The following is a 27,877-nucleotide window of genomic DNA, read 5'->3' as shown; positions in this document are numbered from 1 at the left end:
TCTTGGATGTTTCCTCGGAAAACTCACAGCTGTATGTAGAGCAGCGGTATTTTTGGTTGTGGCGGGACACAGGACAAATAATAACTGTCAATAATTTTGAAGATAGACACTCCACAAAGCAGTGCTGGCATGGCATCTCTCTGCCATTGAAAGTACAATATCGCTCCCTGATCATTTACCTGTAAACCTTCCAGCGTTTAAGGGCCGATTAGATACCCTGACACCGTTCATCAAAGATCTGATTGGGTGCCACAGCAGTGGTAAAGTGACAAATTGGAGGACTGTATACTGACCCTTGAAATTCGGTTAAATAGCCGAATCCCCTGACTCCAGGATTTCTGGATGGATGATATCCACCAGACCGAAAGTGCATTGACCAAAGTCATCATAGATTCATGGAGTTGGAATATGAATCTGTTAAAACATGAGATTCTTGATTGCTGTTCATGGCTTACAATATGTTTGCAAAGGTGGGGTAAAAAGGCGAGTGGGGAAGCTCTTCACACGTGCCAATTCTGAAGGCACTCAAGATATTGCAGAAAGTTGCACAGCATTTGTGGAGTAAATTTAGGTGAAAATAGATATTTCTGCAATACTCAAAAAGGTGCTGGACATCCAGATTGCATTTGAGATGGCAGATCACAGGATCTGCTAGCCAAAAGCGGAATTTTCCCGCAGCGTCTCCACATGGGAAATTTTTGCAAGATCTGCAAAAATCAAAAACATACAACAGCAGGTATTCGCTGGTGGTCACCCACCCAACTACTAATCTGCCGATCTGAGGCTTATGTATGGCAGAGCGGACGGGATGCCCAGTTTTCCTCAGTCTATGGTCGTATGTGACAGATATGTTAACTATTGTGTTCTATGTACCTCTGGCAGTCCACGGCTTTGAGTCCGATGACCAGTACTAGGACTTCTTGAGCTGTCCTGTTCGGTGCGAAACTCATTTAGAGTTACTCTGGAACTCTGGACTTGAAACAAAAGAGCAAACAAGCAGGAATACTCAAACTTCTAAATCCGCTTTGCCAGCACGTGATCTTTCCATCTGCTCCAGCTTCGGCGCCTTCACGTCCCCCGGTAGATCTAGCAATTTCTTTGCTTTCGAGCGTGTACTTCATGCTTTGCCCAAGACCTATTAAATAATGATGAAACTCCTCATCGAGATGACTGTATTTCAAACAAAAGATCGAGAAGGACCTTGATTCATTTATCGACTTCCTTGCTCATGATCTTCATCTTCCTCAGTAAATCGGTGCAATTCTTGGGTCTATTTGCTCCATTTGACTTCTATGGTCACCACACGACGAAGGTAGTCAAAGCTGATGCTAATCTCTGGAAAAAAAACCCCCTTCAAAAAGGTGGAAAAAATCGTACAGCACTGATGACTGAACTAATACTGGGTGCATAAGTAGCTTCGAATCGGAAACAAGATAGCTCTAAGAACCCGAGATGACTTGGGGGAAAGCGAGCAGCATGCAATGCCACATTTTCAGTCCCAGCTTAGCAATGTCCTAACTTCCAAATCCTCACCCGACTGAATTTATCTCGAACTCCCCTAAATTCTAACACGGAAGTTGGCTCAATCGTTGGCAAAAAGGACTTTTGGCTCGCAGGGAAGGCCCGTATCTTAGGAATATGAAAGGGATTGGTGAGAGGCCAAGACAAATGAACCCCAATGTGCTACAGGCCCAACCGACTCCGAGCACTGCATACATCCTGTATGTGGCAAGCGGAATAAGCAATGCTGCGGCAATATTCCTGCTTAACACCGAGGATGCCAGTGCAGAGGCGGAGTAGATACCGTATGCATCTGTGATGTAATTATTGAGGGCCATAAAGGTCAGATCAATGCCGATACCGAAGACCACTCCGGACGAAGCAGGAACAATCCAGTGCACTCCTGTTCGCGATGTCCAACCCAACCAGAACAAAGAAATTGAGTAGAGTGGTCCACCAATGCAAGCCAAAGGGAGCCTCCTGTACTCTTCACGATGTGCCCATTTCTTTCCAGTAGCTTTGCTCTTTGCGAGAAATCGATCGTACCAGAGGAATATGAACATGGCAATAATTCCTCCAATGCCCACTAATTTCGGGATGAATATCATGATCTAGAGAGAAGACAACGCATTCACTTACCAGGAAGAAGCATGAGAGCTACTTGACCAAGGGTCATACCATACGCGCCTTACAATCACAGTCAGTTTCTGGTAATATTATTCATTGAGAGTTGACACACCTTGAAAAATAATTTGATATGCTTCAAAGTAAAGATAGTAGATGCTGTATTGGTATACGAGAAAAAGATCTGAGAACAAAACTAGTGGCTCTGCAAACATACGAATCGGTCTTGTCAGGACCACTGTCAATAGTTCGCTGAAGTTTGGTGTTTCATTCACGGTTGTTTCAAGCCCATCTGCTCTCCCTAGGTGCTTCAAAACGACGGGCGGAAAGGACTCTATATAGGACATGTTAGAATCTCCTTGATATGTCTTCTAAATCATGGAACATATAGTGGGAAATGTATTCTCACCTGGCAAAAACACCAGGAAAGGCCAGTTCGCTCCAGCTAGAATCAAGGCTACCCAGAACATCCACCTCCAGTTCTCACTTGACGTATATCCAGCAACTATAGGCCCTATCAATGGCCCGAAGCTATTCATCAACCCGGCCATCATCATTGCTTTCCCCCTGTGTAGCAGATTTGGGTAGATGTCCGAGTACATTCCCCCAAGAATATATTGCGGCGCCGAGGCCCCTACCCCGACAAGAAATCGGAAGATAAGAAGAGAAGGCCAACTTTGTGCAAGGGCGCACGCTAGTGTGGCAAGTGTGTACAAAGCGAAAGAGGAAAGGAAGCAGATCCTGCGTCCGAAAGTCTCACTCATAGGGCCGAACACGATAGGTCCGAATATGTAGCCCACTAGGAAGACAGCAACGGGAAGTGCGATTTCTTCTTGCTTTGTGATTCCGAAGGACGTCGTTAGAGCATCGATGGCACCACTTGGGAGCGCGGCGCTGAGGCAGGTGTTGAAATTTAAGAAGAGACCTGTTATTACCGCGAAGAGTTTCTTCGGCTGGGTTGGTGGAGAGTTATGACATGTAATCTTACAATACTATATAGAGGAGCGCGGAATAGACTCACCTTGGACCAGTTCTCTGCCAGTGCTTTTTCGTTTGACCGGAACTCACTTGCCTGACTTGCGTCAATCTCTCTCGTTCTTAACATGGTCCCGGCTATCCAGTTCTCATCCATGGCAACTGTCTTTCTCTTTCTGTAATGATCTTTATGGATAGACGTCGAAACCGTTACCAAATGAGACGACGTAGACTTGTCAATCCTCGCCAAATCCGCCATAGGAATACTTATATCACTGTAAACGTGTTTCAATCTCCTGACGAGAATTTCTTGCCAAGGACATGAAACTTGGCAAGACTAAGCGCCGGCATGTTGACTCAAGGAATCCAAGCCATTATCCTGGTAGCACATGCAGTGGGTATTGGAAATGGAAGTTGGCACTCTCAATCACCACCGTGTTTGAAGTGAAAGGGCAAGGTTCATACGAAGCTAAAGATCTTTCTCGTGGAACTTACAGGGTACCCGGCACTGAATTGTTGGTTGCAAAATGCAACGTATCACGTCTATTCTACTATGCTATCCCAAATCCACCCTGAGAAGATTCTTCGTATGCGCCTAGGATGCGTCCTAGAAAGCAGCTGGGTTTTCCTATGAGTTTTGACTCAGGAACGATTGGCTATCATTAGTAGGCAGTAGTTTCATACTGCTCGTGATATGAGCATGAAGACCAATAACTTGGATTTGTGGTTTCTCTGGTACCAAGCTGGATTGTAATTAAGGTGATATAGTAAGTAAGACACAGGTTAGTGAAGCAAGGCTACAGCACAGAATCTTTTGCTCTCTATGTCTATTTATGGTAATTACCTAACACTTTGCCGGCGCCACTCGCGCCGCAATCAGTGGGGTTGAGAAAAATAATATTTCAAAGACCACTTACGAGAAATAGCTAGGCCTGTTTGGTAAGATGCTCAGAAGTCTACCAGCCGAAATTGGATGCACAACAGAACTTAATTTCGGGTTACTCGTTGACGCCGGATTTAAAGGGGCTATCGAAGCGAGATGGTTGCCATCAGGATCCTTATCTGTGTTTCCAAGCAATTCTTCCAACGGACCGTTGGTTCAGGTATCTATCGATGAGTGGTATTGGAGCATGTCCCTGCAGCCTAATACACTCGCAATCTCCTATTGGACAACGAACTGCCGAGCCTTACTTTCGTGTGGATCTCAATGTCAACCAAAGAAGGCTAGACTCATTGCATAGCCCGGTGACTCCCACGAAGAAGGCATCACAAATTATGTCAGAGACGGACGTGATTCAGCAGGGGGTTGAGATTGATGTATCTTTACTGAGTGCACCAAGATAGTTTTCTCATTGCTCTAAACCATCGTCCAGAAATAAACTAGACCAGACCAGTAAAAGAAAAGCTCATCCAGTGGATAGTCCCACAAATACGGTAAGCTGAAAAGTTAAAGATAGATTACCTTCAAGACCAAGTCCTTCAACCGGAGTCAGACTATCCTTTCAAGCCTGGAAATCAAAAATGTCCCCATACTCAAGCTGAGACAGAATAAGTCTATTTGTAAGACTGTTCAACCCTTACGGTCTTGATAATACTTTGTACTCGCACTTGTTCGTTGGCTTCCCCAGCGATCGGGACCGAAAAGGGCTGAGTCCATTCTCCGCTGTGCTCTATGCTGTCGGGTGATGATGCCCCTCCAACAATGCCTACCACATGTGTCGGCCTTGGTCTTTCCAGCCCCACTGTATATGTACTTCCATCTTTGAGTTCCAGGTAATCTGCATTGAGAAGATCATCATCGCCGAGTCCCGAAACGGAGGTAGCAGCAGCTTTACGCTTCAATCGGTAACTATCAGGACCAAACTTGTTGGACTCGCCATTGAGAATGCTTTGTGTTGGACCTTTCCTTGGCTTATTCCGATGGAAGAAGATTGAAAGTGGAGGAAGACAAATACAAATGAACCCAGTTGAGACCTCCGCAGTACTAGCAAGGCTATCAGTATCATAGGTATACTTCTGCCAGGCAACTCACCCCCACAATAGAACCAGTGGTTGGTTATAAGTCGCATCAGGAGAGTGACTGATTCTTTCGCGGACGAGGAATCCTATCAAGCTGAAAACAGGAGCGCTGGAAAGGGTGTGTTAGCGAAGTTGCTTAAAGTCCTCCAAGACAGCGGGATCTTACATCATCCCAAATGTAAAAATCAAAACAACTCGGATTTTGTTCGACTTTTTCATTTGTAATTTCCAGACGGATTTCACTGGAACCAGTAATAGGAGGACATCGGTCGTAAAATTGAACATGCCACTAGTATTCAACATGGTATTCACGTTGATGCATGTTCCGGCCAACTTCTTGTTCCAGATTCGAGCCCTTGGCTTGCATTCAAATATCTTCACTACTGTAATTGAGAAATAGAACGAAATCAGAATAACCTCAAAAATACGTAGCAGGATATCAAAGAATTCCCAACGCTGAGGAACGAAGACCCGGCGGTAGATCGTCAAAATAGTGAGTTTGCAAATGAGGATTTCGATGCCGTACTCAATCGACGTGATGTTAAACCACTGGTAGTCAAGTCAGCCACTGAAAATAGCACTGTAAGGAAGTCGATATTACAAAAAGGGCGCTATGCACTTCATCCGCAGTGAGATCCCACTGGTGGACGCCGCCATGTCTGCTCATCACTGTCGTCATCAGACCACAATAACTAACGAGGCCTCCCTTGATTATGCAAGTCAGAAAAGAACTTTCGGGCCGCGTGCATTTGAATTAGAGCCATCTTACCCATGCAACGCAGGACATATCTGTACGTCGTTAGATATCATAAAGTTTTGTTCCCACAGAACCTACAGTCTTCGAACAGCCATTCTCGGCGAACGAAAGCTCGAACATAGGTTCTCAGGAAAAATGGAATAGTTGCGCAGGTCAAACAAATGGTTACGCAGAGTACATTCCATTTCCAAAGCGTCTCGTCATTTCCAAAAGCCAGGTGCCCCGGCGGGGCGGGTATCGCAGGTATCCTTTGGGAGTCTGACATCGTCTACCTAGGTAGGTAATGAAATGTGGATACTCGAACGGGATTCAAGTCCGTCCTTGAAGATAGCGTGCTGAGTTTATGCTGGGTATTTGGGTTAACGTCAGTCAGATTGTTCGTAGCTATCGCTTTGCAGAATGCTAACCAATAGACCTCGGATTGTGAGGCAGAGGTAGCATTTAAAACATAGAATGGGTCGTAGTGAATTGTGCATTTGATTCGCACCTGAGTAAAGTCAACTTCCCAGACTTCAAAACCATGCTTCCATCTCCAGTTCACTCCTGCCAATCATAGCTGCAGTGTGAACAACAAGATCCATATCATCACACAAGGCTTGTCCCACCTTCCTGTCCTGATTACAAGGAAGGCATTTTGATGTGCAGAGTAGAGAAATATGAAGAATATAGCGATCATATCCCTTTCTGAAAGGGAAAACTGTGCATCCTCATTATCCATGGGATTCGACGAACCCGGGAATCTGGTAACCAACACGGATAAAAGACCACGAGCCCTAGAAGATGCATGCAGCTCGTATTTGATTCTGCAATGCAAAGTGCTCAAATCAGTAGTGGCTGAACGTCCTCATGTCTGATAATCTGGTAACCAACGTGTTAGGAGAGGCATGGACTCCAATGTCCATCCGCAGTTGATTTGCCATCGTGCATTGCATGGAGGGATAATTGAAATGGTGTAAGCGGCGGGAGCTGAGAACCAACATCAATGCGTAGGCATGAAATCCAATATGTACCTGCGTTATCGTCCAATCAGGGTGAAGTCCTCGTTAGGAAAGCAAATCACTGAGTAGGGATTTCGATATATTCTCCAAAAAAGTCCCGAGACCCATGAGGAGAAGAAATCAATTTAGCCGTGAGCATACGCCATGTTCCTCCCTTGTCAGTTTCATTTAATACTCTGCCTACCCAGAGCGCTGTCTGCTCCCAGAACACCCTCACTCAATACATTGCAGTACTCTGTCGTTCGCACATTGAGCCTGAGACCAGTTTAGTTGCACAACATTGGAAAGAAGTGTTGATCATAGACCTTAACAACATGGAGGGGAAAGGTTGGTCCCAAGTTTCATTCCCTAAATACAGAGCAGCTTACGTATCCTTCCACCTTCAAGAATCTGCAGCTGCGGCCTCAACTGGCTCCGGAGAGATGACTCCGCGATCCAACGTTTCAACCAGCAGTGGCAATGGGCGGCTGCCGCTCGAATGCCCAGCTTCAATCGACGAACATGCATTGGTGACGAGGATAGATCGACGACTGTTACCAATGCTATTCGTCATTTACGTTGCTGCCTTTCTTGATAGGTATGTGATTCAAGTGACAATGCTCGATTGTTGTTGACAAGGCTCCCCGAAGAGTCAACATCTCCAACGCCTTGACGATGAGCCTACCGAAAGACCTGAAACTGGTGGGCGTACAGAAGAATATTGCCTTGACTATATTCTTCATTCCATATATCCTCTTCGAGATACCTTCAAACATTTTGATGAAGAGGTTTCGGCCAAGAGTATGGCGTAAGTCTTCTTGAAGATGAAAATCGAGATCATACTTTAACTCTATTTAGTTTCAGGATGCATATTGGCGTTTGGAATTGTTATGCTAGGTCAAGGCTTTGGTTGATTGAATCGAGGCTTGCAAATCAGACATGTTCTAACGATTTCAATAGTCACCACCTACCGTGGCCTTCTTGTTACAAGATTCTTTCTCGGCCTAGCAGAAGCGGGAATCTTTCCTGGAAGTGGGTTCAGAGTCCAGAGCAACCTTAGACTATGTTGCTGACGAGAGCGGTAGGCTTTTATCTTATCAGTGTCTGGTACAAACGCGAAGAATCGCAGAAAAGGTTCACACTCTATTGGTGTTCTGTTCTAATAGCGACTGCCTTTGGAGGTCTTCTTGCATCTGCGATCGCAAATATGGACGGCATTCGTGGTCATCACAACTGGCAATGGATCTTCATCCTAGAAGGAACATCAACAATAGTCGTTGGCATCGTAGCCTTTTTTTGTGTTGCTGACTTCCCAGAAAATGCAAAATGGCTGAACGTGGAAGAGAGGAAGTTCGTGATAGCGCGGGCGCGCAGTATGGACGAGGCACAAGACGTTACTCCTCGCGACGTCCTAGCATTTTTCAAAGACATCGGGAATGTCCTTGGCGGTGTAATGTACCTAGGTAAGTTCCCTATGTGTTCGATCTGGTGACTATCAAGCTAAGTTATGTCCATACAGGTGTTGTCATACCCATATACTGTAAGTGTATTCTTTTGATGCTACTCAGCCCATTTGGAACTGACATGCCTGTCGTGGCAGCTTTTGCCTACTTTACACCAACAATAATAAGGACTTACGGCTACTCTGTCGTTCAAACTCAACTCCATTCTGTGCCACCAGTCGCCGCCGCCATGGTACTTTGTCTTATCACGGCGTATCTATCTGACAGAGCAAAAGTCCGCTCGCCTTTCATTGCATTTGGGATTGCTTTAACAGTTTCTGGACTTTCCATTCTTATGACTGTACATCATAATTTAGCTGTGGAATATGCTGGAATCTGCCTCGTAGCAATGGGTACGTTCTCCAGCGGTGCTGTCATCGTGTGTTGGTATGTCATGAATTTACGAAGCCATGCAGAGAGGGCTATTGGCACTGCGTGGATGATTGGGTTTGGAAACTGTGGTGGAATCATTGCCACTTTTTCATTCCTTCAAGCCGATGCACCGTATTATCACACTGGTTACTCAATCTGCATGGGGGCCACTTGTATCTGCACTGCAGCAGCGATATTATACTGCGGCTCTGCATGGAGAAAGAACGCATCTTCCAGGGGTGAAACAGGTAACGGGAGAACATTTCAGTATTAACTGATCCAACGGCAAGTCGGTCATCGTCAAAAATGGTACAATTGTCAGGTAGCTTTCACGTTCCGCAGACTATGTCTTGTTGGAGTGAGTGAGTATTGGACTAGGCATGTATCTCATTTGGTGGATAGTAGCACGTAGGTGTAACTTGGAAGGATGAATTACCTCTGCAAATATGCAACCCAGTCCAAAGCGGGAAGGCTTGTGCGTTGAGCAAGAGCAATTTTCCATAATGGTGTTGCATCCATGCAAGAGCTTCTGAATCCGTCGCATTGCGCAATGGTTGCTTAGGTCCTCTTGCAGCAAACCCTGGTTCCTGGATGGCTACACCGCTAACTCGACCAACATGCAAGCCAGTTTGATTATCCACCCAATCAGGTGGATTGTAAAGGATCTGCCGCCCTACATCAGCTAGTGCGTCCATCAATGAGCGACGCCCGACGTGTACCACCGAATTCATAGCTCAATGATACCTGACTTGTCGACCGAGATGCTGGTTCTCGCAGCCGGAAGCGGGAGGGACGTGCCGCGCGGCACTGGCACAGACTGACTGATGGCAGCGCTCTGCAGAGGCCAATCAAGAAGGCCAGCCGCATCGGAAACCAACACGTCGGGATTCGAAATTTGGTGCTGAGGGCAGGGTTTGATAGTCGGAGTAATCATCTGGCCCTGCCCTGCAAAGAAGATCGCATAGCGGGACAACTCGCGAGGAACCTCTCACGGCATTTAAATTTATCATTGTTGGATTCGGGAACAGCTTGGGGTATTAGCCGGCTAATAAATGATCCCGGTCAGCTTGTAACTGAAACAAAGAACTCACTTGTGCAACCATTCGAACTTTGAGAGCTTTCGCATTCACCAGGCCTTTTGACAACGACTCTTGTCATTAACAAGCTGACGAGGTATCCTAGGGAATTTTTCTAGGACTGCTCCGTCTTCTCGTTCCAATTTCACCCTGGCAGAATTTCCCCAACCAAAGATGCCTTCAGAGTAGGTAAACCTTAGTCTCTTGGAAGAATCATGTTTCGAAAAGTACTGACGCGCGCTGACTTTTTAGATACACTGCATCAGATGCCTTTTTCGAGGCTTTGTGGGATGTATGACCTCACCGCAAATTGCTGAATTCGTTACATATTGCTCATTATTCTTACAGTCAGGTGTCCGAGCTTGCTTCGTAAATCTTGGCTCAGACCACCCGAGCCTTATCGAAGCAATACTGAAAGGGCAACAGTCGAGGAAGGACACATTTCCGCAGATATATACCTGTCCCAATGAAGTAAGCTCTATCTTAGCATTTTTGATTGAAGTTGTGATTGACTTATCGTTTTGTCATAGATGGTTGCGGTGTCTATGGCTGACGGCTGGGCTCGCGCCACTGGCTCGCCTCAAGCTGTAATTGTACACGTCGACGTCGGTACTCAAGCTATTGCTGCCGCTATGCACAATGCCAACACTGGAAGGGCTCCAGTGTTTATATTTGCTGGTCTGTGTCCATACACCGAAGGAGGGTGTGATGGTTCCCGTACCGAGTATCAGCACTGGCTTCAAGATGCCCCGGATCAGAAGGCTATCATTGCAGACTACTGTCGATATACCGGTGACATTCGAACAGGTTCTACAGTGAAGCAAATGGTTTTCCGAGCAATGCAGCTAGCTTCTAGTGATCCGAAAGGCCCGGTATATCTCACCGGCGCCAGAGAAGTCATGGCCGAGAAGCTCAATAAAGTGTCCACCATCGACGAAAAAAAGCATGGCCCTATCGGACCTGCAGCTCTTCCTCAAGGAGCTGTCGAAACTATTGCACAGGCTCTGGTCTCAGCCACAAAGCCCCTCGTCATAACAGGATACTCGGGAAGAAATCACGCCTGCCCCGAACAGCTCGTTCGGCTCGCAGAAAGTATACCAGGTTTACGGGTTCTGGACACTGGCGGCTGCGACATGTGCTTCCCGGCGGGACATCCAAGCTATGTAGGATTTTGCTTGAGCTTTGACCAGGTAACTACAGAGGCAGATATGATATTTGTCTTGGACTGCGATGTTCCATGGATTCCATCTCGAAACCCTCCTCGGGAAGCTTGCAAGATCTATCAAGTTGACATCGACCCATTAAACGCAACCATCGGATTCTCTTTCTTTCCCGCGAATGGCAGGTGGAAAGCAGACAGTTACACTGCATTGAATCAGTTGAACCAATATCTTGCTGAGGCTCCTGATCTGCAAGAAACCCTCCGGAACCCCATTTACCGCGACCGGTGGGAGATTCTGCAGAGAAAGCATGCCATGAAAGTTGACAATCTCTCTAAAATCGCCATCCCGTCTCCCGATGGTTATCTGGATATTCATCAGACTGGCGCCATAATAAAGTCAACGGTGCCTGGAGATACTGTTTATGTTGTTGAAGCTGCGACTTGCGCAATGCCATTATCCGACCAGCTTCAAGTTCAGAAGCCTGGAAGCTGGATTAATTGTGGTGGTGCAGGTCTAGGTTGGAGTGGGGGTGCTGCGCTTGGAGTTAAGTTGTCTTATGATATAAGTGGTTCACCGAAGTTCGTCTGCCAAGTCGTCGGCGACGGTACATATCTATTCAGTGTTCCAAGCAGCGTCTATTGGATTGCATCCCGATACGGTATACCGGTCTTGACCGTGGTACTCAATAATCGAGGTGAGAGTGTGTAGGGCTAGACTCGATTTATGTGCTAACACTATATGTCTGCTAGGTTGGAATGCCCCCCGTAGGTCCTACGAGCTTGTCCATCCTCATGGTCTGGGCGCAACCGCCACGAACAAGCAAATGCATATATCTTTTGATCCACCACCTGACTATGGGGGTATTGCTAAAGCTGCCGCTGGAAGCAGCTTTGGGGGCTTAGACAGTGGCGTTTTTGCAGCAAGAGCGAGCACAGCAAGCGAGCTGAAAGAGGTACTACATCAAGCTGTACAAGCAGTTCAAGATGGGAGGGGTGCTCTTGTGGAAGCTGTACTCAGTGTTGATGAGATGGGAGAGACCATGGTCCAGAGATAACACTATTGTGCAAGATATAGATTGATAGCGCCAATATAAAGATGTGTTGACTATTTGATCATATTCAAGAATGGTGTATCGACACCAACAGTGGACACAAAAGAATCAGGATCTTTCCAGAATTGCAAGCCTTTGAATCATTCGTGATCTCAAACACAGAGTGAGAAGGAGATCCTTGAGTAAGAAAAGAGCATTCTACCGTTTTTGGGATGCTAGCGGACACGCAGTCATGGATTATCATCCAGAACCACTGCATTTAGTGGTTGACTCCATTTGAACCCATCAGGCATTGCCACAGCCCGCTTTTGAAGCCAGTTCTGTAGTGCGTTCCAATTGACGCACTTATGAATCGTATTTCCATTTGGCGTTGGGTTTTGGTGGGCTCTCACCCAATTCAGTGGAATGATCGTTGTATCGAATTTGCACATGATATATTGTCTCATGTAGTCGACACAGTGCTCATAATGCCGCTCGTACATCTCTGGAATCGCCTCTGCTTTTGATTTGACCTCTGGCATAATGTCGATGTAATGATCCTGCCAAATGTAGTGAAGGCAGTGGATTGCATGTGTTCCGGACGCAATTGCGACATAGCCACCTCCCAGCTCCGGAGGAAATTGAACCGAGCTCAGATTATGGCCAATACGCAGAATATCGGAAGCGGGGATCCTGATCTCGCCATCTGCTGCTTGTTAGAATTACCGCTGAAGGGAACAGTGTGGCCTACATCTCATTATAGAATGCCATGCATCCTCGACTTCAGTAGTCGGTGGCCCTTTGAATTGAGACTTATACCAGAGAGAATATGTAAACGTGACATCTTGAAAATCGTTCTCGTTGATGGCTTCCAAGATAGGAGCTGTGGAAAATTGTCCTTCAGCATGAAAATATGTAATACTATTTGCGTACTTACAATAACTGTTGAATTTCTCTAGGCAATGTTTTGGGAGACTTCGGTGGAGAGTGACTATGTAGATAAAAAGGCCAACCCATAAGATGAAGGAGACGAGGTGTGCGTATCTCAGGAAGAGTTGTCGATAGCATCGTTTTTGTTGCGATTGTGTCTCGCAGTCTCTTAACAAAACCATTGATTCGGATTCATAATCTTGCGTAGAGGACTTAGGCATCGCGGTGTTGAAATTGATGGGCAGGAGACTGGAGGCCGAGAGCAAGTTCTGGTCTGAGTAGAGTGCTTTTATGACGCTATCCAAAACTTTTGAATAGGGGAATCGAAAAGACCCCGAGTATTCGGGTAAATAAGATGTGTAAATTGAGGAAGGGAGTAACTTTTTGAAACAAGGGAGACTGTTGATCAGCGACAATATATATCACTGGTGGAAAATTGAGCTGAGACGTTTAAACCTAACGAAATTCTGACCGGACCATTGTGCGTCCTTAGTGCGCTTCAATACATGCCTAGTTAGGTAACAGTTTAGGAACCCTGTTAAATCTTTCGTGGCCAATTCCAGATATTATTTCCTGCATTGCATCTCCATGACAGGGTTCATAGCAGTAGGTCTCACCAAGTTCAGTTCAATCGAAAGGTCAATCCGAAGAGTTTGCTGACGGGTAAAGTCAAGTTCAGACAGCTTTGTATCCACAATTCTTGCTGGATGGTAAGTGCATTGCAAGACTACCTGTTAAGCACCATCTACGTATACCATCTGCATTGGACAAATCTGACCTGCAACTCACATATCGACGCACCTGCTACTCAATTGGGCACACACAAATGATTTTTAACCGCCTTTGTGTTGCACCCGAATCAATGCGCAGTACTCTGTCGTATGATGATTCGAGAAGACAACTCTTGGTGGTTGGTTGCATGCATGCCACACTTTGTGGGACCGTCGTGCTCCCTAGCCGTGGACTGAAACTGCAAAGCTATAGTTCTGAAATCCTGGATGATGATAGAATTGTATGCTTGATGGGTAGCAATCCATCTGCAAAAGTTTCACAGCAGTAAGGGTGCTTTATCTTGTAAAATGTAGCCCTGACTGAATTTCGCAACCCGAAAACTCCCGGACCTTGTTCTAGCAACCCAGTATATGTCGCTGCGATGTATAACCGAGTCAATGGATGAGTTTACCCTTTAGTTAAGGAACAGTAACATGGTCATATCGTGGGCGAGTTGGAGTGTTGCCGTCGCTCTGTCGTGAAAGGTTGGTGAGAACCAGCCAATGGTTCGAATTCGGTAAGCCTCTTTGGGAAGGACCCGGCACTTTGGTTCTGCCGCTGGTTCTGATGCAAGTTTTCAGAACAGGATGGTCCCAGGAAACAGACTGCAGAAAACTGCAGGATCTTTAGCAAATCATGACTATCATTTACCCGATAATGCCTTGTATGCATGCGCAATGGATTGCACCACAGTGAAAGCTAGATGCCGTAGAATCTCGGCAGTTGAACTCGCAGCTTTAACTTGTATTGTCATGAAGTGGAACGCTCTAAGCGACGATTGCTCTGAATATGACTGGTTGTGGGACATCCACACACTTCCGGGAAAGACCAGAGAAGTTGGATTTTGGGTTCCCAAAGTGCATACTCAACTATCTGGAGACACGTAACCATCCCCAATATTGTCTGCACATAACTTGGTGTTCGCAAAGACAGGAACTTACAGTGTGACCATGCAGAAAACAGAAACAGTTAGATTGCTCTCTCTTTCGGCTAAGATGCATGACCCCGCCTTGCTCAAATATCTCTCTTGGATAGTAGGGTGGGGGACAATGTGGTGAAAATCAACCATAAAACAAAGGGCTGAAGTCATCAGAGTCTTTGGTCTTGCGATCTTCTAAGACAAACCTTGATCTCACCCTTCAGCCTCCACACAATATTCTTTACCCCAAGCACTTTCAGAGCCTCAAATCAAAAGGCAAGAATCATGAATCTCAAACCTTTCCTCCTTTGGTCTGTTTCGCTTCTCGCAACTACAACAGCAGCACCTTTAGCATATCAAAGTACTACGACCCGTGAGATATACTCAAAGTTATTGAAGCTTATCTCGTGCAGATTTTGAATCAGACTCCATGCTAGCAGTAAATGTCGCCGAGTCTTCTTCTTATGCTGCACGCTCGAACTTCGAAGCTGATCCCATGCTCGCGGTGGGATCTTCCGACAAATCCTCATACTCGACCAGGAGCAACTTTGAAGCCGATCCCATGCTGGCCATTGGCAGCGGGGACTCCTCTTCTTATGCATCTAATCGCAATTTCGAAGCCGATACTATGCTCACAGTGGGAGAGGAAGGCGTTTCATCCTATGCTTCAAACGATTTGATCTGAGACGATGTCGGACGAGTGAAAAGGTCTACACCAGAAGATTGAAGAACTGGCTGGAGAAATGCAGCGTGCTGAACTAAGGAGATATTGGGAAATATATGTCAGTCATTACATTTATACGATAGCTAGCTTCCCTCCAAATGCAATCATGTCTTTGTTCCCTATGTACCGGCTTGTCGGTCCTCCAACCTATTGGTGTACAACCAGGTCCCCACAGTTCGTTATGAACAGTGAGCCTCACATCTATCAAGCTTCGGGTAGATGCCACATAAAATCATTTATCAATCCTTGAAATCCGCCCTGCCCTTCGTCCCACGGGACCAGAGAGTGTTAAATAGCACGCTGTTGAGAGCTTCTTAAGAACCGTAAGACGTCTTGAACATTTTTACATTCCTTGGTTGTAAGATCTTGTGCTTTGCAACCGTTACCTAGGTATGCGATGAAAAAAATTCATCCGACAGTCCAACACTGTTGCTATTCAGGCAGTCCCATAGCATATAATTTCTCTCAAGATATGTATCTGCATTAGATTCAGATCTGTAGTCAGTGGCGTCAAAGCCATATATGTCAAACGTGGGTATAACTACTCGATCTCTAGCAACCCTTGTCTTGTGAATATCTAGCCTGCGGCCTGTTGCTACTGGTAGTCGTTGTACCATGGCTGTGGCATTTACGATTCATACTCTTCCATATCAATGTACCCTTCCATAAAAGCATGCTCTGCTATAACAGAATGCCCTTCTAACGATTGTCACTGGTGGTGCCTCCCAGAAAGATTGTTCTTGTCCTGGTCTCTCTTTTTCCGATATAGATATCCTCGTCTAGTTCTGGTCTTCTAGGTACTTAGTACTTTTCCGTTGCTTATCGAGGAACTCTGACTCGTTGGGTATTTAATCCGACTTGGGCCAGCTGCCTCTCCCGGCAGCAAGGAAGTCAAGATTCATATTTCTCAGCCGACGATCAAGCAATATCAAACCCAACTACGCGGCACGACCACTGCTTCCAGTCTCGAGTGATCGACCCATGTCGTGTGGGGTCCTTCCGGGTCCTTGCCAGTGTATGTCTCTTCCATGTGAAACCCATTTCTCAAATATTCAAGTCCTTCATGAGATCGAGATATCAGACCCTCCTCGTATTCCTTGTCAGGGAACGCTTTCTTTTCTCGTTCATCCAGTTCCGTGACGAATCTGATAGCAGTCTGGATGGGAACCGTAACCACTGTACCGTCATCATTCTGAGACTTGATTTCGGGCTTGATACTGTCGAAGTCGATCGGAGCACTCAAGTTATCCTCGAGTCCAGTTCGAATCAGCTTCACAAGTAGGTCCTGAGGTTCTGAGAGTGGATTGTCGACGAAGATGATAAGCGCACGAAAGAGAGGTCGGAGTCTATAGTACATGAACTCCTCGTCGACACCGAAGAACAAAGCTCCCTTGAGAAGCGGGCGCTTCGGCATGTAAGGATAGACCAAGCTCTCAAATACTGGCTTCACGTCGGCTAGTCTTTTGCACAGCGATTTATGTGTTTTAACGACGTCAGCCACAGTCTGCTGGTACACCTCAGTATCAACAGCATACCGATACATCTCAGTATCCTGTAAATTGATCGTCTTGGCGACAAAATTGTTAAACTCGATGTCGGTATTGTGTACTTTAGCAAGGAACCATTGTGGGTAAATAACGTTCATGGCTTTCGCGGAATAGGTCAAGGGTGATTGTCGGGTCTTAAAGTGAAATCGATAGTCTGCCCAATAGATGGCCGTTGCTTTATTGTAGCAATCTTGAATATCGTCGAGGTCGATAGAAGGAAGAGGCCCAAGCGTGGAAAGGACCATCGGCGTCCCAGCGCGCCTCTCTTGCTTCCGTCTGTGCTCGATTTCCTTATGTCTACGCCAAGAATACAAAATGTCCTCATTTGTAGATGGCTCATAGAAACGAGATTGGCAGAGGTCTTCTGGTGGGTTCGAAGGTAGAAGATTGAACTTTGGGACGTCGCCTCTTGCCTCTTGCGCGCCTGTTCCTCTCAGAGTGGCCATTTGGACGGTATGTCTGCAGGATTCGTGCTTGAGATTCGGGTCTGGCACTCGGAAGTCGATGAACTGAAGAAGGATATCTGGAAAAGAGGCTGGAAGATTGTTAGACGAGAGACGAGAAGACCAGATTCAAATTCTTTTAAAGTCGACGTGCAGTCTGCAATCAAATTGTCTAGGAGGTTTGTGCCGTGGATCGGGCGTAATATAGTCTCCAGTTGACGTTTGCCTGGTAGCGAGGCAGGTCCACTTCGACGGTGCTTCTAGCTTCGTGGAGCGTGAGCCACGGCCACATGCGCAACGTAGGGAAGATCGAAAGAAACCCGGACATCGAATGCTCAGGTCTGGGATCCCTTGGTCATGGCGACATACCAAGACAGCAGGAGCAGTCCGAGGTTGTCTTCAGCAAAAATGGCGCTAGGTAATTACCGAATATGCTCCCAAGCCTCCTCCCACCGCCACAGTGAGGCTTCACAATTCTATGGTCTTCGAAAGTCCTCATAACAAGGTGAAGCTGCTGCCTCGAGAGGGCAGAATCGTCAACTATCGTAATCTGACTGCGGATCGCTTTTCTTAAGCAACGATCAAATGTCCACCATCCTTTGGTGCGCTGCACCTTGCTACCCCAGAAGACGTGCTGCGCCTCGGAGTTGTCTACACAGCGGCTTTTCGCTACTCTGAACAGTTCATCTGGGAGCGTCCATACCATTCCAAATACCCTCAAGATACTATTCTTTCCTTTCGACATGAAGTCACCACGCTGATCAAGGACCCGAAAATGATTGTCTTGGTGGCAGTGGACAAATACGAACCAGACGAGTCATCGAAGACCGACGCCACCATCCCGGTAGACAATGGCTGGACTCCTCCGGAGAAGGGACACGAGGTAGTTGTTGGCATCGCTGTCTGGCAATTAGAGCCTGGTTGCAAACGGATTGGGCACTTTCAGCCATCGTCGAGTTTGTTTCAACTCATTCCATCTCATCATTCATCTAGTGTCTAATCAAAACCGACAGGTAATTATCCTGATTTGCCAGAATATCTTCATCGTGATGAGAATCCGACTCGAGTACAAATCATTCAAGGTGTTTATGGAGAACTTGAACATGAGTACGACTCTTCACAACTGCAAAATGGAGTTACTGACTCGTATGCAGATACTTCCATCATGCGTCTGCCATGGAAAGAACTGCTGTTCATCCCGCATATTGGAGACGCGGTCATGGCAGTACTTTGGCGAAATGGGGTCTTGAATTGACAAAGATGGATCAAGTCAATCAAGCAGTCTTAGCAACTTCTATGGGCGCAGATCTCTTCAAGTACATGGGCTTCAAACCACTCACCGAACGTGAGATCAATGGTGGCGAAGAAGATCCTACTGGTTATACCATTGCTGCGTTGGAATATTTTGTGGAAGATGGAAACTGAGCTGAGATATTTTTAGGTCTTGTGGAATTTTTCAAATAGCCCTCAAATTACTACAAACAAAGAACAGAAAGCGGTCAAATCAAGCAGTTGTAAACCAAAACCAACAGATTGCATGATGTTACGGCAGGGTGGATCAATGGTGTCATAAGTATACGCCTGAATACAACCAAGAAATGAGTACTGTGACCCACTCAGAGAATGGTTCCAACCGCCCTACCAAAGATACAGACCAATCATCCAATCATTCCTACAAGACCATCATAACGCTGTGACCAAAAGTCAGCAGACACGGGGCCGACCGGCAGAGCATATGCCGGTCAAGGATGATATATCGATCAGTGCAGACCGACGACCCCCACCGAGTCTCTTCAAACGCATCACCCAAGCAATGTCAATGCAAGTCTCTCAAATCTCCCCACGTCGTCGGTCCCTTCTATCTCAAAGCTCGACAACATGCAGCACAGGTACACTCTCACTTGACATGCAGAGCTCCCAAGCCCGGTTCTTCTCGATTTGCCGCAGGCTCTTCTTGGTGTTGGACAATGGTTAGATGAAAAGGGTTCCTCTGCTCGGGACGATCTCCTCGGTGTTGGACAGTGGGTGGCTGAAGGACTTTTGCTACAGGGGACAACAATGTTGATATACTGTCTGATGTTTCTCCTCATGCCACGGACCAAGCTATTTGTGCTTTGCAGGAGTCATGTTGTTGACTAAAGAATGGATCATTCAAGATCAGGGTCAGTGTATTCAGCATCGATTGTATGCACTTGCCAATGATCTGAGCACGAATGTCGGCAATGACATTGTGGGGTCTCATCAGAAACGTTGGATATCAAATATGCGGACAGGACTTTAGTGAATACGTCGTTGTTTGCTAGGATGGCTTGACGTAGGGAAATATGGACGCCAAAGTGAATCAAAGGTAAGTGCCAAAGGTGGGAAGATGGTTCTGTGCCCAGACTAACAACAATATATGCAGCGAATGAAACTTGTCCGGAGCAAAGCATACACCGTCCAGCAACTTTACAGCTTTGACCTGAATTGCGAAGGGAGACAGGATACAAGGACCAAGGTTGATCTGATTCCGGCTTATGGAATCATGTATACCTGCAAATGTTTCAAGCCAAGTGTTTATGATTTTTACCACAATGATGTTATGATGTAAAGGGATAGGCTAGATAATCCTTTGCATTTTTTAATTTGTTTTGGTTCAAAGACATAGTGTTCTGGATCAGGGTACAAGAGCTAGACTTAGGTCGTTGTCAGACAATGCCAACGTACCGTAAGAGCAATTCCAAGAGCTCATAATTATGTTACGGACACTTCATACGTTGAGTTTCTTCAAGTATTTTAGTACCCAATTCTTCTGATAACAGAAACATCCATATTTAGCCAAGATGATCCGTCCTCAAAACACAAAAGGATTCAATACGATGCCCTGACGTCCCTGATCTAAGTTCTGCACTGTCCGATTCTACCCAGCAAATTCAACCGCAATTTGTAAAATGTCTCACAGAAGATATATCATTTTATAATTTTAGGCCGCATTCATCATGTGGGTAGAATACGAGGTGCAATACAAGAAGCCCCCAAAATAACGTCTGACATACTTCCTTCTCCTCTCACACCAACTCCCACCGCTTCCATCCAGGGCCGACTCCATACATACTAGATTCAGCAGTTCCGCAGTAAATCTCCTCCTGATAGGTACAGGATCATTCTTTCAGTCCGTGGATACCAGCGCAACTGAAAGAGTAAAACCCATGCCCATAGTTCGAAGCACAATTATTACCAGGATTGCTAATAGTCTGCGAAGCACCCTGGCATCCAAGCTGAGTGTAAAAAGTGCAGGTGCAGTACTCGAAACGGCTGAAATTGCAGTACGCAATATTAGCACTGTTTTGACCGTCCCATTGGTAGTCATAGCACGTCCCATCGGTGGGCACGTTGGGGGCTTGCGTAGTGTAATCCGAGCAACCGCCGTCGGTATAGTAGTTGACTTGCATACCAACTGCGGCATTGGCAACAGATATGATAGGCATTGCGACTGAGAGCAGAGGTAGGAAACGCATTTTGACAAGAGGGGAATGGTGTAATAATGTACGCGTTTGCTGGAGGACTTTTCGCGTTGTTGATGTACTGAGAAGAGATGTGCATGTACGGTGGGTGTTCTTATCAAAAAGAAAGGAAAATAACTATTTTAAATACTACTCCCTGTGAACTGAGATTATTTTTGGGTTGTCAGCAGTCTGCACGCTTCCGCAGTGAAGAGGGATTTCACGTGAGCTGATTTGAGGCCAAGCTTCTCTTTCCCCCAAATCAGTCAAGTACCAATTGATGTCTGTTCCCTCACCTAATGTCGGGCCGAGTAACTATCAATAAGGAAGTGGGAAGAACTGAATTCCAGAAGACGGACATTTTATTTATTCGTTGCCACGGCTCGTTTACCGCCGCTAAGTTCGGTCGGCCGCACAGTCGCGCATCATCTTCCCCGCAATGTAACCTTCGGCTTACTTTATTCAGCCTTTGAAAAGATGAATAATAGAATACGAGAGTGAAGATGATGTTATATGTCGATCTTGCTCTATTGATCACTTCCTTGCCCCACTTTGATTGCAACACCGACAAGAAGAATGTAGTTCTTGAGTAATACAATGTCAGACAACTACCAATCTTCGTTAATAATCCACTCTCGCAAGCAAAGTTTTCATTGCCATCGATAGTGATATTCATAGCCTAGATACTTAAATTGAGGATATCGCGTTCAGAGACTTGTTGCTTGTGCCCATCTTCAGTTCAACATGATCGTCCCACTACTATTCCCACTTTTAGTCTCCTCGACAATTATCTTTACTTCAAAAACGGTAGCGTCTTCTACTTCCCTCAATTCCCGCCAGACTTTCCTATCAGTACCATTCTACGGCACTAGTGCCAATGGCTTCACCGCGCCGCCCCGCGGCTGGAACAGCTTTGGGCTTCAGGCCCTTGGAACCAACAGCCTAGCTCTCAACCAGATGAACGTACAGACACAATGCGACTTACTCAATGCCACTGCTGGATACACTTTGTGTAGCATCGATTCTGGCTGGTCGGGAAACGGTGGCGATCCATTTGGTCGACTTGTGCCAGATCCTTCTTCGTTCCCAGACCTTGCCGGTCTCGCAGATGAACTTCATGCTCAGGGAAAGTTGTTGGGCGTATACATTTTGCCAGGTGCATTTTCTTCTGATGCCGATGTGACCGTCGAGGGTACAGACATTCAACTTGGTACCCTTTTCGATACAAGTCAGCCCAGCTACAATCTTCGGCAAACATTTGACTTCAGCAAGGACGGAGTACAGCAATGGCACAATTCAGTGATTAACAATTTTGCGGCAATGTAAGTTGTCTGTGTGCTTTTTACCTTCGGAAACACAATATAATCACTAAATGAACACATGCTGACATACTGCTATTCTTGTCCAGAGGTGTCGACATGATTAAGATGGATTACATGACTCCTGGTAGTCCTGATGCAGGTGAAAGTCTTCCAGCGAACAATTCTCTGGCCGCTGTAGCATATCACAATGCCATCGCTCAGTCCGGACGGCAAATGCCCCTCGACCTTTCTTGGAAACTGGATCGAGATAACTTAGGCGACTGGTTGACTTGGAAAAATAACGCTGATTCTTTACGAACGGATCAGGATATCAACAACTCCGGACAACCAACACTGGTCTCCTTTGCAACAGTGCAGCGAGCAATTGAAAACTACCGCATCTTCATCAATCAACAGGAAGAAGATCCTACTCGTCAAGGCCTCCCCATCAAAATCCATCCTGATATGGATAACATGTATACTGGAAACGCCGCTGCTCTTACCGGCGTGTCCGACGTCGAGCGGTATACGATAGCTATTCATTGGGTCGGAGCAGGAGCTAACCTGATCACTGGGTCTGACCTCACCCAGATCGATACATTAGGCCAAGAGCTGCTATATGACCCCGAGCTCTTGTCCATAGCTGACTTCACCGCGAACTTCCCAATGCAGCCCAAAAATCCAATAGGCAGCTCCATTCCTGGCTCTCAAGCATCAGTACAGCTGCAAGCATGGATTGCAGGCCCAAACAACGATAATCAGAATGCAGTAGTCGTACTTGCGAACTATGGTCCCGATCAAGGTCAAGGAGGATTTGGGACTAGCTTGGAAGGCACTCAATTGGTGAACATCTCGTTGGCTGATTTGGGCATTGCGGCTGGACAGCCAAATGGTGCAACTGCGTGGAGTGTTAGGAGGGTTTTGGGGGGTGGGGGTCAAGGGGGACCGGATCACACAGATTTGGGAACTACGAGTACTTTCATCGCTTCAGAGCTTGGTCCTGGGGAGAGCGTTCTGTATAAATTCGCTGCTATGAATTGAAGGAGTCGAAGGCCGAGAGGATTTCCATGATTGATATTGGAACAGGTTGAATGCCCTTTCTGAGTTATTATCCTGAATAAAGACCTTTTTTGTCTTGTGGACTTGCTGCGCTTTCACTAACCGCTGGCAAGAGAACAATCGAGATCCAGCAATGCTTATCAGAACAGCAACTGTTCTCTAGAACAATATGTATGGTCAACAAGAACAATCGCCTCATCTTATATTCAAATAGCCACAATTCTTCCCTTTCGTGCTCCTCAAATACATACACAGAACAAACAAGACAGTAACACAAGAATCAACTAAGCAAGCACATCAAACAACCAACCAACCAACCAACCAACCGCTCTAGAAATATGAAAATCTCCACGATCTTTAACGCACTTCTTGCTCTTGCTCGAGGAGAAGATCTCTATGCAGTTATGCTGCAGTTCCCTGGGGAATGTTTCTTACTAGGTATCCTCACGGCGCAAGTCCTAGACTCTCTCCGAGGATCCTTCTTGGTAATTTTCTTGTGCTACCATTCGCTTTTGACTCTTGTCTTTCTAATCCATTGGATTTCTTTATTGGTCTCAAGAATGGATGCCTACGAGATCTCATACATACTGTACGTTACCGCCCTGGCAGAACTGGCTAAGCATTCTCGTTGGTTTATGCGCTTCATCCATTACCTTCATGATCTAGGCTTGGAATCTCTTGGAGACTTTTTGTTGGCAATTGTCTTTGATTTGTTTGCCAGCTTTTTCCTGGCTCTGGGCTTCGAGATGTTCCCAGCCTTTTTACTGGCAATTCTCCTTCTGGAGTCTTTGTTCTTCGTCCTGGTCGTCCAGACCCATTGGGCTCTTGGTCCAGTCTTCTAGTTGTTTTTCCTTGTTATCTTTCTTTGAAGCTCAGTGGGCTGTTTCCTTGGTTTTCCCTTTGACTGTTGTCTTGAAAACATCAAAACCCCAAAAAATTGGATGTATTTTTCTTTGACGCCTTAATGGCTGTTTCCTTAGTTATTTTCGTTGCGTTGGCCCTCTGAGCTAACCCGTCCCGATCAACTGCAAAGACAAAAAAACCAAAAAAAGAGGAGAAAGTTTCCCTACTCCTTTTCCTTAAAGCCTAGTCGGCTAATACATTAGCCATTTCCTAAATATTTTCTTAACCTCTTAGCTAGGGCTTAGACCCTGCATTATTGAAGACCATTCACAAATTCAAATCTTAAACATGAAATACTTCCATCCCATATATGCTCGTGATACGTTTTTAATGAAACTGAAATCATTACTGAAAACTTCCATAATTCTTATCTGTTGAATCGATCATTGTGTTTCGTCTTGTGAATTCGCCCTCTATTTCACGATATATAGCATCGAGGTCGAGTCTCTTGAATTTACCTTGAGCGCTACCCTTATTTGTCGTCTACCTGAATGCACACATTCTGTTGGCCTTATCCTCGTGTGCTTGGTAGGCGCTGAGTCTCGATACTGTATAATATGATGTTGAGCTTGAAGATTATATATCGGCTTTCTAACCAGCTTCATCTATTCTCTTGCCTGGGTATTCCTGTGCTGACGGTATAGAATGAATAAAGCCGACTTTTGGTATTTTCTGTATGGCGAGTACAGAGGTTGGATCCTCATAACCAGGTCAAGTATTCAACTTTTTTGAGACAAAGGCTTATGAAGACTGTCTGTTCTGTCCCCGTCTGAAAAAAAAAAACAATTCACTGTTCAACTCTTTCTCGATCACTCTGGTTGTCTATTTATTTCATGCATCCACAAGAAAACAGCTAACCACTCCCATTCGAAACAATCACTATTGTTCCGAACAATCCCCTCGTCTCTTATACAAAAAGCTCCACCAATTCCCTTCAAGATCTTTAATCACACAAAACCAACACACATAACTACCACACACAGAAACAACACAAGAACCAACAAACCGACCACACAGAAACAGCCACTTTACAAGTATGAACTACTACCAAGAAACAATGGTCGAGGAATTTATTCTCTCTCTCATTCCGGCTCTAGCGGCCTGCCAGTCTCTCACAGCTACCCTACTGGAATTTGCCTTTCGAATTCTCTCATTATTCGTGGTGGAGAGGTTGGTCTCTTGGACAATTGTCTTAACTCTTTCCTTGGTCCTCTTAGTTCTTAGAGCTTTGTTGTTGGTCTTATCCCTTTGTGTTTTTCTCATGACCTATCACCCCTTGTTTGTTTCTTTGACCTGGTGGGTCGTTTTCCTAGGTCTTTCTTTGTACCTCGCGGCTAGTCTTTATTGGCTACTCCAAGATCTAACACAAGACGAGTGGGTGTGAACAAATTGTGTTGGAGAGGTAAGAGAGATGATGACCAAATCAATAAAATAAAATAAAAGTCGAAACCATTTAAATCTTTCTGTTCTTGATATTATGATTGCGGCTTCTATTAACTCCGCTACTCCCACTTCTCCCACTGTAGCTGTATTGCTTCTGTTTATGCGTTCAAATTCCCAGCGAGTTTCGGGTGACTTTATTTAACATTGAAGTTCTGGACACCCATTTCCCAAAATCTGTCACCCAGTCGGACACTCTGACTGACCCAAGTTGTTTTATGAAATCGTTTACAACTATCTATGGCTCTTCATCGAGAACAGGGTCTCCCGGCGTGTGCCTCACATACGTGTTATCCATATCTATATGGTTGCCCTGGTACCATTTAAGAATGGCATCAAAGTCCTTACATTGCCGGTTGATGCTGAAATCCTTGGAGGGTCCATGATTTTTGACATACCATTGTCCATAAACGTTAGTATCGGCGTCGCACATGATTTCCTGGCGAAGCATATCTACGCAGTGAGCTGGAAAGGTTAGCAGTGTCTAGAAGGTAGGGTTGACAGAACGGACTGAAGTGCTTCTCAAGCTGGATCTCGCCATCGAAACCCTCAAATGCGGTACCAAACGCCTCGGGAGTGCCGATCAGCGCGGAATAATGGTCCCAATTCCAGCGCGAGGTCTGTCTGATCAAGTTCTAGAGTCGATTTTAGCGCATGCATTTCACTTGAATCTCAACTCAACATACCAAGCAGTGAAGGTTGTGAAAAACCATGACATCCGCCATATACCCTCCTCCGTCTTCAATTACCCGTTTAACTTGCCCCTCTCTGATGCCGAATTGCGCCGCTTCATCGACAGGAATTACAATGGAATCAGCTGCAGATTTCAGTCAGTGAAAGTCTTTCTTGGTTGCGAAGGAGGTTCGTACCGCTCACTCCAAGTGCTAGCCACGCGTCATCGACTTCTTTGCTAGGCTTCTGACGGTATATGGTCTGTTTCTCAAAAGATCCGTTGATGGGTTGTTTGTGATATTGAAGTCCAATATCCCTCACAACTGGTGAACCTAAGAAACCCAAATGTTATTACACCTTACTGGTTTATTAGGAACTGAAGTAAAGTGCTCACCATATTCAGTTCCGTCATGAGCGTGGGAAATTTCATGCAGCTTTGAGAGCTGCAGCCAAACCACCACATTGAGCACGACCGAGATGAGCAACAAAGCTAAGGTCAACACATATGTGATGGATGTTCGACTTCTCCATCCTTGCTTGCTGTACACTGGTTCTCCATGGGAACTCTCAAGAAGGGATTTCTCGTCACTCAAAGGGTCGTAACGGATATCATCATCTGAATTGTCCCTGAACTTCATCATTTGAGAAAGTTTTGAGGTCATTGTTGCTGAGTTCAACAGAATGTCAGACCACGGATGATAATGTTATAGAATAATCAGCACGCCAGAAAGCCAAGGGAAAGAGTTAGATTTATCACTTAGTCTGTTTCTGTCAGGTACTGCTGCATACCTTGTCCGCGTGATACGATGATAGCCATTTGAATTATCGAAGATTAACTCTGTTGACCTCACCTCGCTCCTGCCATTGCACCGAGTTGCGTACGTACGCAACTCCTTCTAGAAAGATAACACGTCCAGATCAGGAAAGCAGTAACGCATGAGAACGCACAACGGCTTCACCGACTTACAACTTGTCATGTCGGACGGGAAAATGCCAGTGCTGGAAGTGTCAGATAGGCTACTGCTAAGATTTCATCCCGCTCTTCAAAGCGCTTCGATTCATGCCGTACAATCCTTACTTAATTGCTAGTCTTCATAGTCATTTGCCACCATTGTCAGCTTCTTACAAGAATATGCTGCTGTCAGATTTGCCACCATTGTCAGTTTCTTACAAGAATATGCTGCTGTCATCTGACAGCATATAGACCTATGATCTTCTTCCTATCGTATCTCCACTCCGCGGGGTAGCTAGATATCCAAAATTCGCCTTCCATTTCCGTATGTTCGGCTTTGCCCTAATGCAAGCGCAAAAGTGGATTGAGGCCTATGCACAATTGCGGGTATCTAGATCCTCAACATTCGCCTTGCATTTATCTCTTTAAAGAAGGTCGCACAGATATTTAAGACATTTTCAAACAGGCATTAGATTTAGGACAAGGATAGTGGTATGAATGCATCGTAGAAGCTTAGCCCGTGTATGCACGTTTCGTACACCGAACGCCACGTTTTCGCAAAGTGACCCAAAACGGCGGATTTCCTGCGGCTAAGGGGCGCATTTGAGTCGCAGTGAAAGTGGAGCAAAGCTTGATTTGTTTAGATCTACGGCGCAGTGTTACGAGTGATAGGTTTTAATTGGGCTGGATTTCGTCTCGTCGGCCGCAAACATAACGAACAGCAAGGACTATACGCCTC

At 45.8% G+C, this 27,877-nt stretch overlaps 11 protein-coding genes across 11 annotated transcripts; 5 read left to right on the top strand and 6 right to left on the bottom strand.

Moving 5' to 3' along the window:
• Positions 1-451: 451 nt before the first annotated feature.
• On the bottom strand, positions 452-856 carry LY89DRAFT_765195 (uncharacterized protein; the record flags this gene model as incomplete). Its single annotated transcript, XM_018221665.1, has 1 exon — positions 452-856. A coding segment is annotated over one exon (405 nt), but the record flags the coding sequence as incomplete, so codon positions are not given.
• Positions 857-1,511: 655 nt separating this feature from the next.
• LY89DRAFT_765193 (major facilitator superfamily protein) lies at positions 1,512-3,229 on the bottom strand (the record flags this gene model as incomplete). Its single annotated transcript, XM_018221664.1, has 5 exons — positions 1,512-2,086; positions 2,140-2,187; positions 2,240-2,458; positions 2,534-3,077; positions 3,146-3,229. The coding sequence occupies 5 exons, from the start codon at positions 3,227-3,229 to the stop codon at positions 1,566-1,568; spliced, it is 1,416 nt and encodes a 471-aa protein (XP_018062684.1). The 3' UTR covers positions 1,512-1,565.
• A 1,766-nt stretch (positions 3,230-4,995) lies between these two features.
• On the bottom strand, positions 4,996-6,050 carry LY89DRAFT_567928 (uncharacterized protein; the record flags this gene model as incomplete). Its single annotated transcript, XM_018208561.1, has 5 exons — positions 4,996-5,083; positions 5,132-5,227; positions 5,285-5,667; positions 5,720-5,849; positions 5,950-6,050. Coding segments are annotated over 5 exons (798 nt in total), but the record flags the coding sequence as incomplete, so codon positions are not given.
• A 1,245-nt stretch (positions 6,051-7,295) lies between these two features.
• LY89DRAFT_765186 (putative allantoate permease) lies at positions 7,296-9,000 on the top strand (the record flags this gene model as incomplete). The annotated part of the gene is made up of 7 exons (XM_018221663.1): positions 7,296-7,450; positions 7,503-7,660; positions 7,711-7,761; positions 7,813-7,884; positions 7,938-8,315; positions 8,372-8,392; positions 8,453-9,000. 7 exons carry the CDS (start codon positions 7,296-7,298, stop codon positions 8,998-9,000), a joined length of 1,383 nt encoding a protein of 460 aa, XP_018062682.1.
• Positions 9,001-9,685: 685 nt separating this feature from the next.
• LY89DRAFT_630177 (acetolactate synthase) lies at positions 9,686-12,065 on the top strand. The gene is made up of 5 exons (XM_018211232.1): positions 9,686-9,987; positions 10,055-10,094; positions 10,151-10,273; positions 10,333-11,659; positions 11,715-12,065. The coding sequence occupies exons 1-5, from the start codon at positions 9,977-9,979 to the stop codon at positions 12,017-12,019; spliced, it is 1,806 nt and encodes a 601-aa protein (XP_018062681.1). The 5' UTR covers positions 9,686-9,976; the 3' UTR covers positions 12,020-12,065.
• Positions 12,066-12,246: 181 nt separating this feature from the next.
• On the bottom strand, positions 12,247-13,107 carry LY89DRAFT_600178 (uncharacterized protein; the record flags this gene model as incomplete). The annotated part of the gene is made up of 3 exons (XM_018210146.1): positions 12,247-12,701; positions 12,747-12,878; positions 12,933-13,107. The coding sequence occupies 3 exons, from the start codon at positions 13,105-13,107 to the stop codon at positions 12,247-12,249; spliced, it is 762 nt and encodes a 253-aa protein (XP_018062680.1).
• A 1,667-nt stretch (positions 13,108-14,774) lies between these two features.
• LY89DRAFT_789133 (uncharacterized protein) lies at positions 14,775-15,313 on the top strand. Its single transcript, XM_018223225.1, has 2 exons — positions 14,775-14,976; positions 15,029-15,313. Exons 1-2 carry the CDS (start codon positions 14,901-14,903, stop codon positions 15,298-15,300), a joined length of 348 nt encoding a protein of 115 aa, XP_018062679.1. The 5' UTR covers positions 14,775-14,900; the 3' UTR covers positions 15,301-15,313.
• A 954-nt stretch (positions 15,314-16,267) lies between these two features.
• LY89DRAFT_765180 (uncharacterized protein) lies at positions 16,268-17,669 on the bottom strand (the record flags this gene model as incomplete). The annotated part of the gene is made up of 1 exon (XM_018221662.1): positions 16,268-17,669. The coding sequence occupies exon 1, from the start codon at positions 17,330-17,332 to the stop codon at positions 16,268-16,270; it is 1,065 nt and encodes a 354-aa protein (XP_018062678.1). The 5' UTR covers positions 17,333-17,669.
• Positions 17,670-17,918: 249 nt separating this feature from the next.
• Positions 17,919-18,838, top strand: LY89DRAFT_765174 (uncharacterized protein; the record flags this gene model as incomplete). Its single annotated transcript, XM_018221661.1, has 3 exons — positions 17,919-18,285; positions 18,343-18,436; positions 18,484-18,838. Coding segments are annotated over 3 exons (732 nt in total), but the record flags the coding sequence as incomplete, so codon positions are not given.
• A 397-nt stretch (positions 18,839-19,235) lies between these two features.
• LY89DRAFT_711723 (glycoside hydrolase family 27 protein) lies at positions 19,236-23,153 on the top strand (the record flags this gene model as incomplete). The annotated part of the gene is made up of 4 exons (XM_018217924.1): positions 19,236-19,255; positions 20,649-20,692; positions 21,665-22,133; positions 22,220-23,153. 4 exons carry the CDS (start codon positions 19,236-19,238, stop codon positions 23,151-23,153), a joined length of 1,467 nt encoding a protein of 488 aa, XP_018062676.1.
• A 2,406-nt stretch (positions 23,154-25,559) lies between these two features.
• LY89DRAFT_789131 (uncharacterized protein) lies at positions 25,560-26,848 on the bottom strand (the record flags this gene model as incomplete). Its single annotated transcript, XM_018223224.1, has 5 exons — positions 25,560-25,979; positions 26,026-26,149; positions 26,201-26,331; positions 26,384-26,518; positions 26,581-26,848. 5 exons carry the CDS (start codon positions 26,846-26,848, stop codon positions 25,753-25,755), a joined length of 885 nt encoding a protein of 294 aa, XP_018062675.1. The 3' UTR covers positions 25,560-25,752.
• Positions 26,849-27,877: the final 1,029 nt, after the last annotated feature.

This window comes from Mollisia scopiformis (assembly GCF_001500285.1).
Source record: "Mollisia scopiformis unplaced genomic scaffold LY89scaffold_33, whole genome shotgun sequence".
Lineage (NCBI taxonomy): Eukaryota > Fungi > Ascomycota > Leotiomycetes > Helotiales > Mollisiaceae > Mollisia > Mollisia scopiformis.
Note: the sequence above shows the minus strand (reverse complement) of the source record. Positions and strands in the feature narration are given on the sequence as shown.

What these genes read in the sequence shown, in the direction of transcription:
- LY89DRAFT_630177 (XM_018211232.1), top strand. An exon ending in TTTTCGAGGCTTTGTGGGAT is followed by an intron (nt 10,095 to 10,150) that starts GTATGACCTCAC and finishes TTATTCTTACAG; the next exon opens with TCAGGTGTCCGAGCTTGCTT. An exon ending in TATATACCTGTCCCAATGAA is followed by an intron (nt 10,274 to 10,332) that starts GTAAGCTCTATC and finishes GTTTTGTCATAG; the next exon opens with ATGGTTGCGGTGTCTATGGC.
- LY89DRAFT_789133 (XM_018223225.1), top strand. Translation starts at nt 14,901, where the DNA reads ATGAATCTCAAACCTTTCCTCCTTTGGTCTGTTTCGCTTCTCGCAACT. An exon ending in AGCACCTTTAGCATATCAAA is followed by an intron (nt 14,977 to 15,028) that starts GTACTACGACCC and finishes TATCTCGTGCAG; the next exon opens with ATTTTGAATCAGACTCCATG.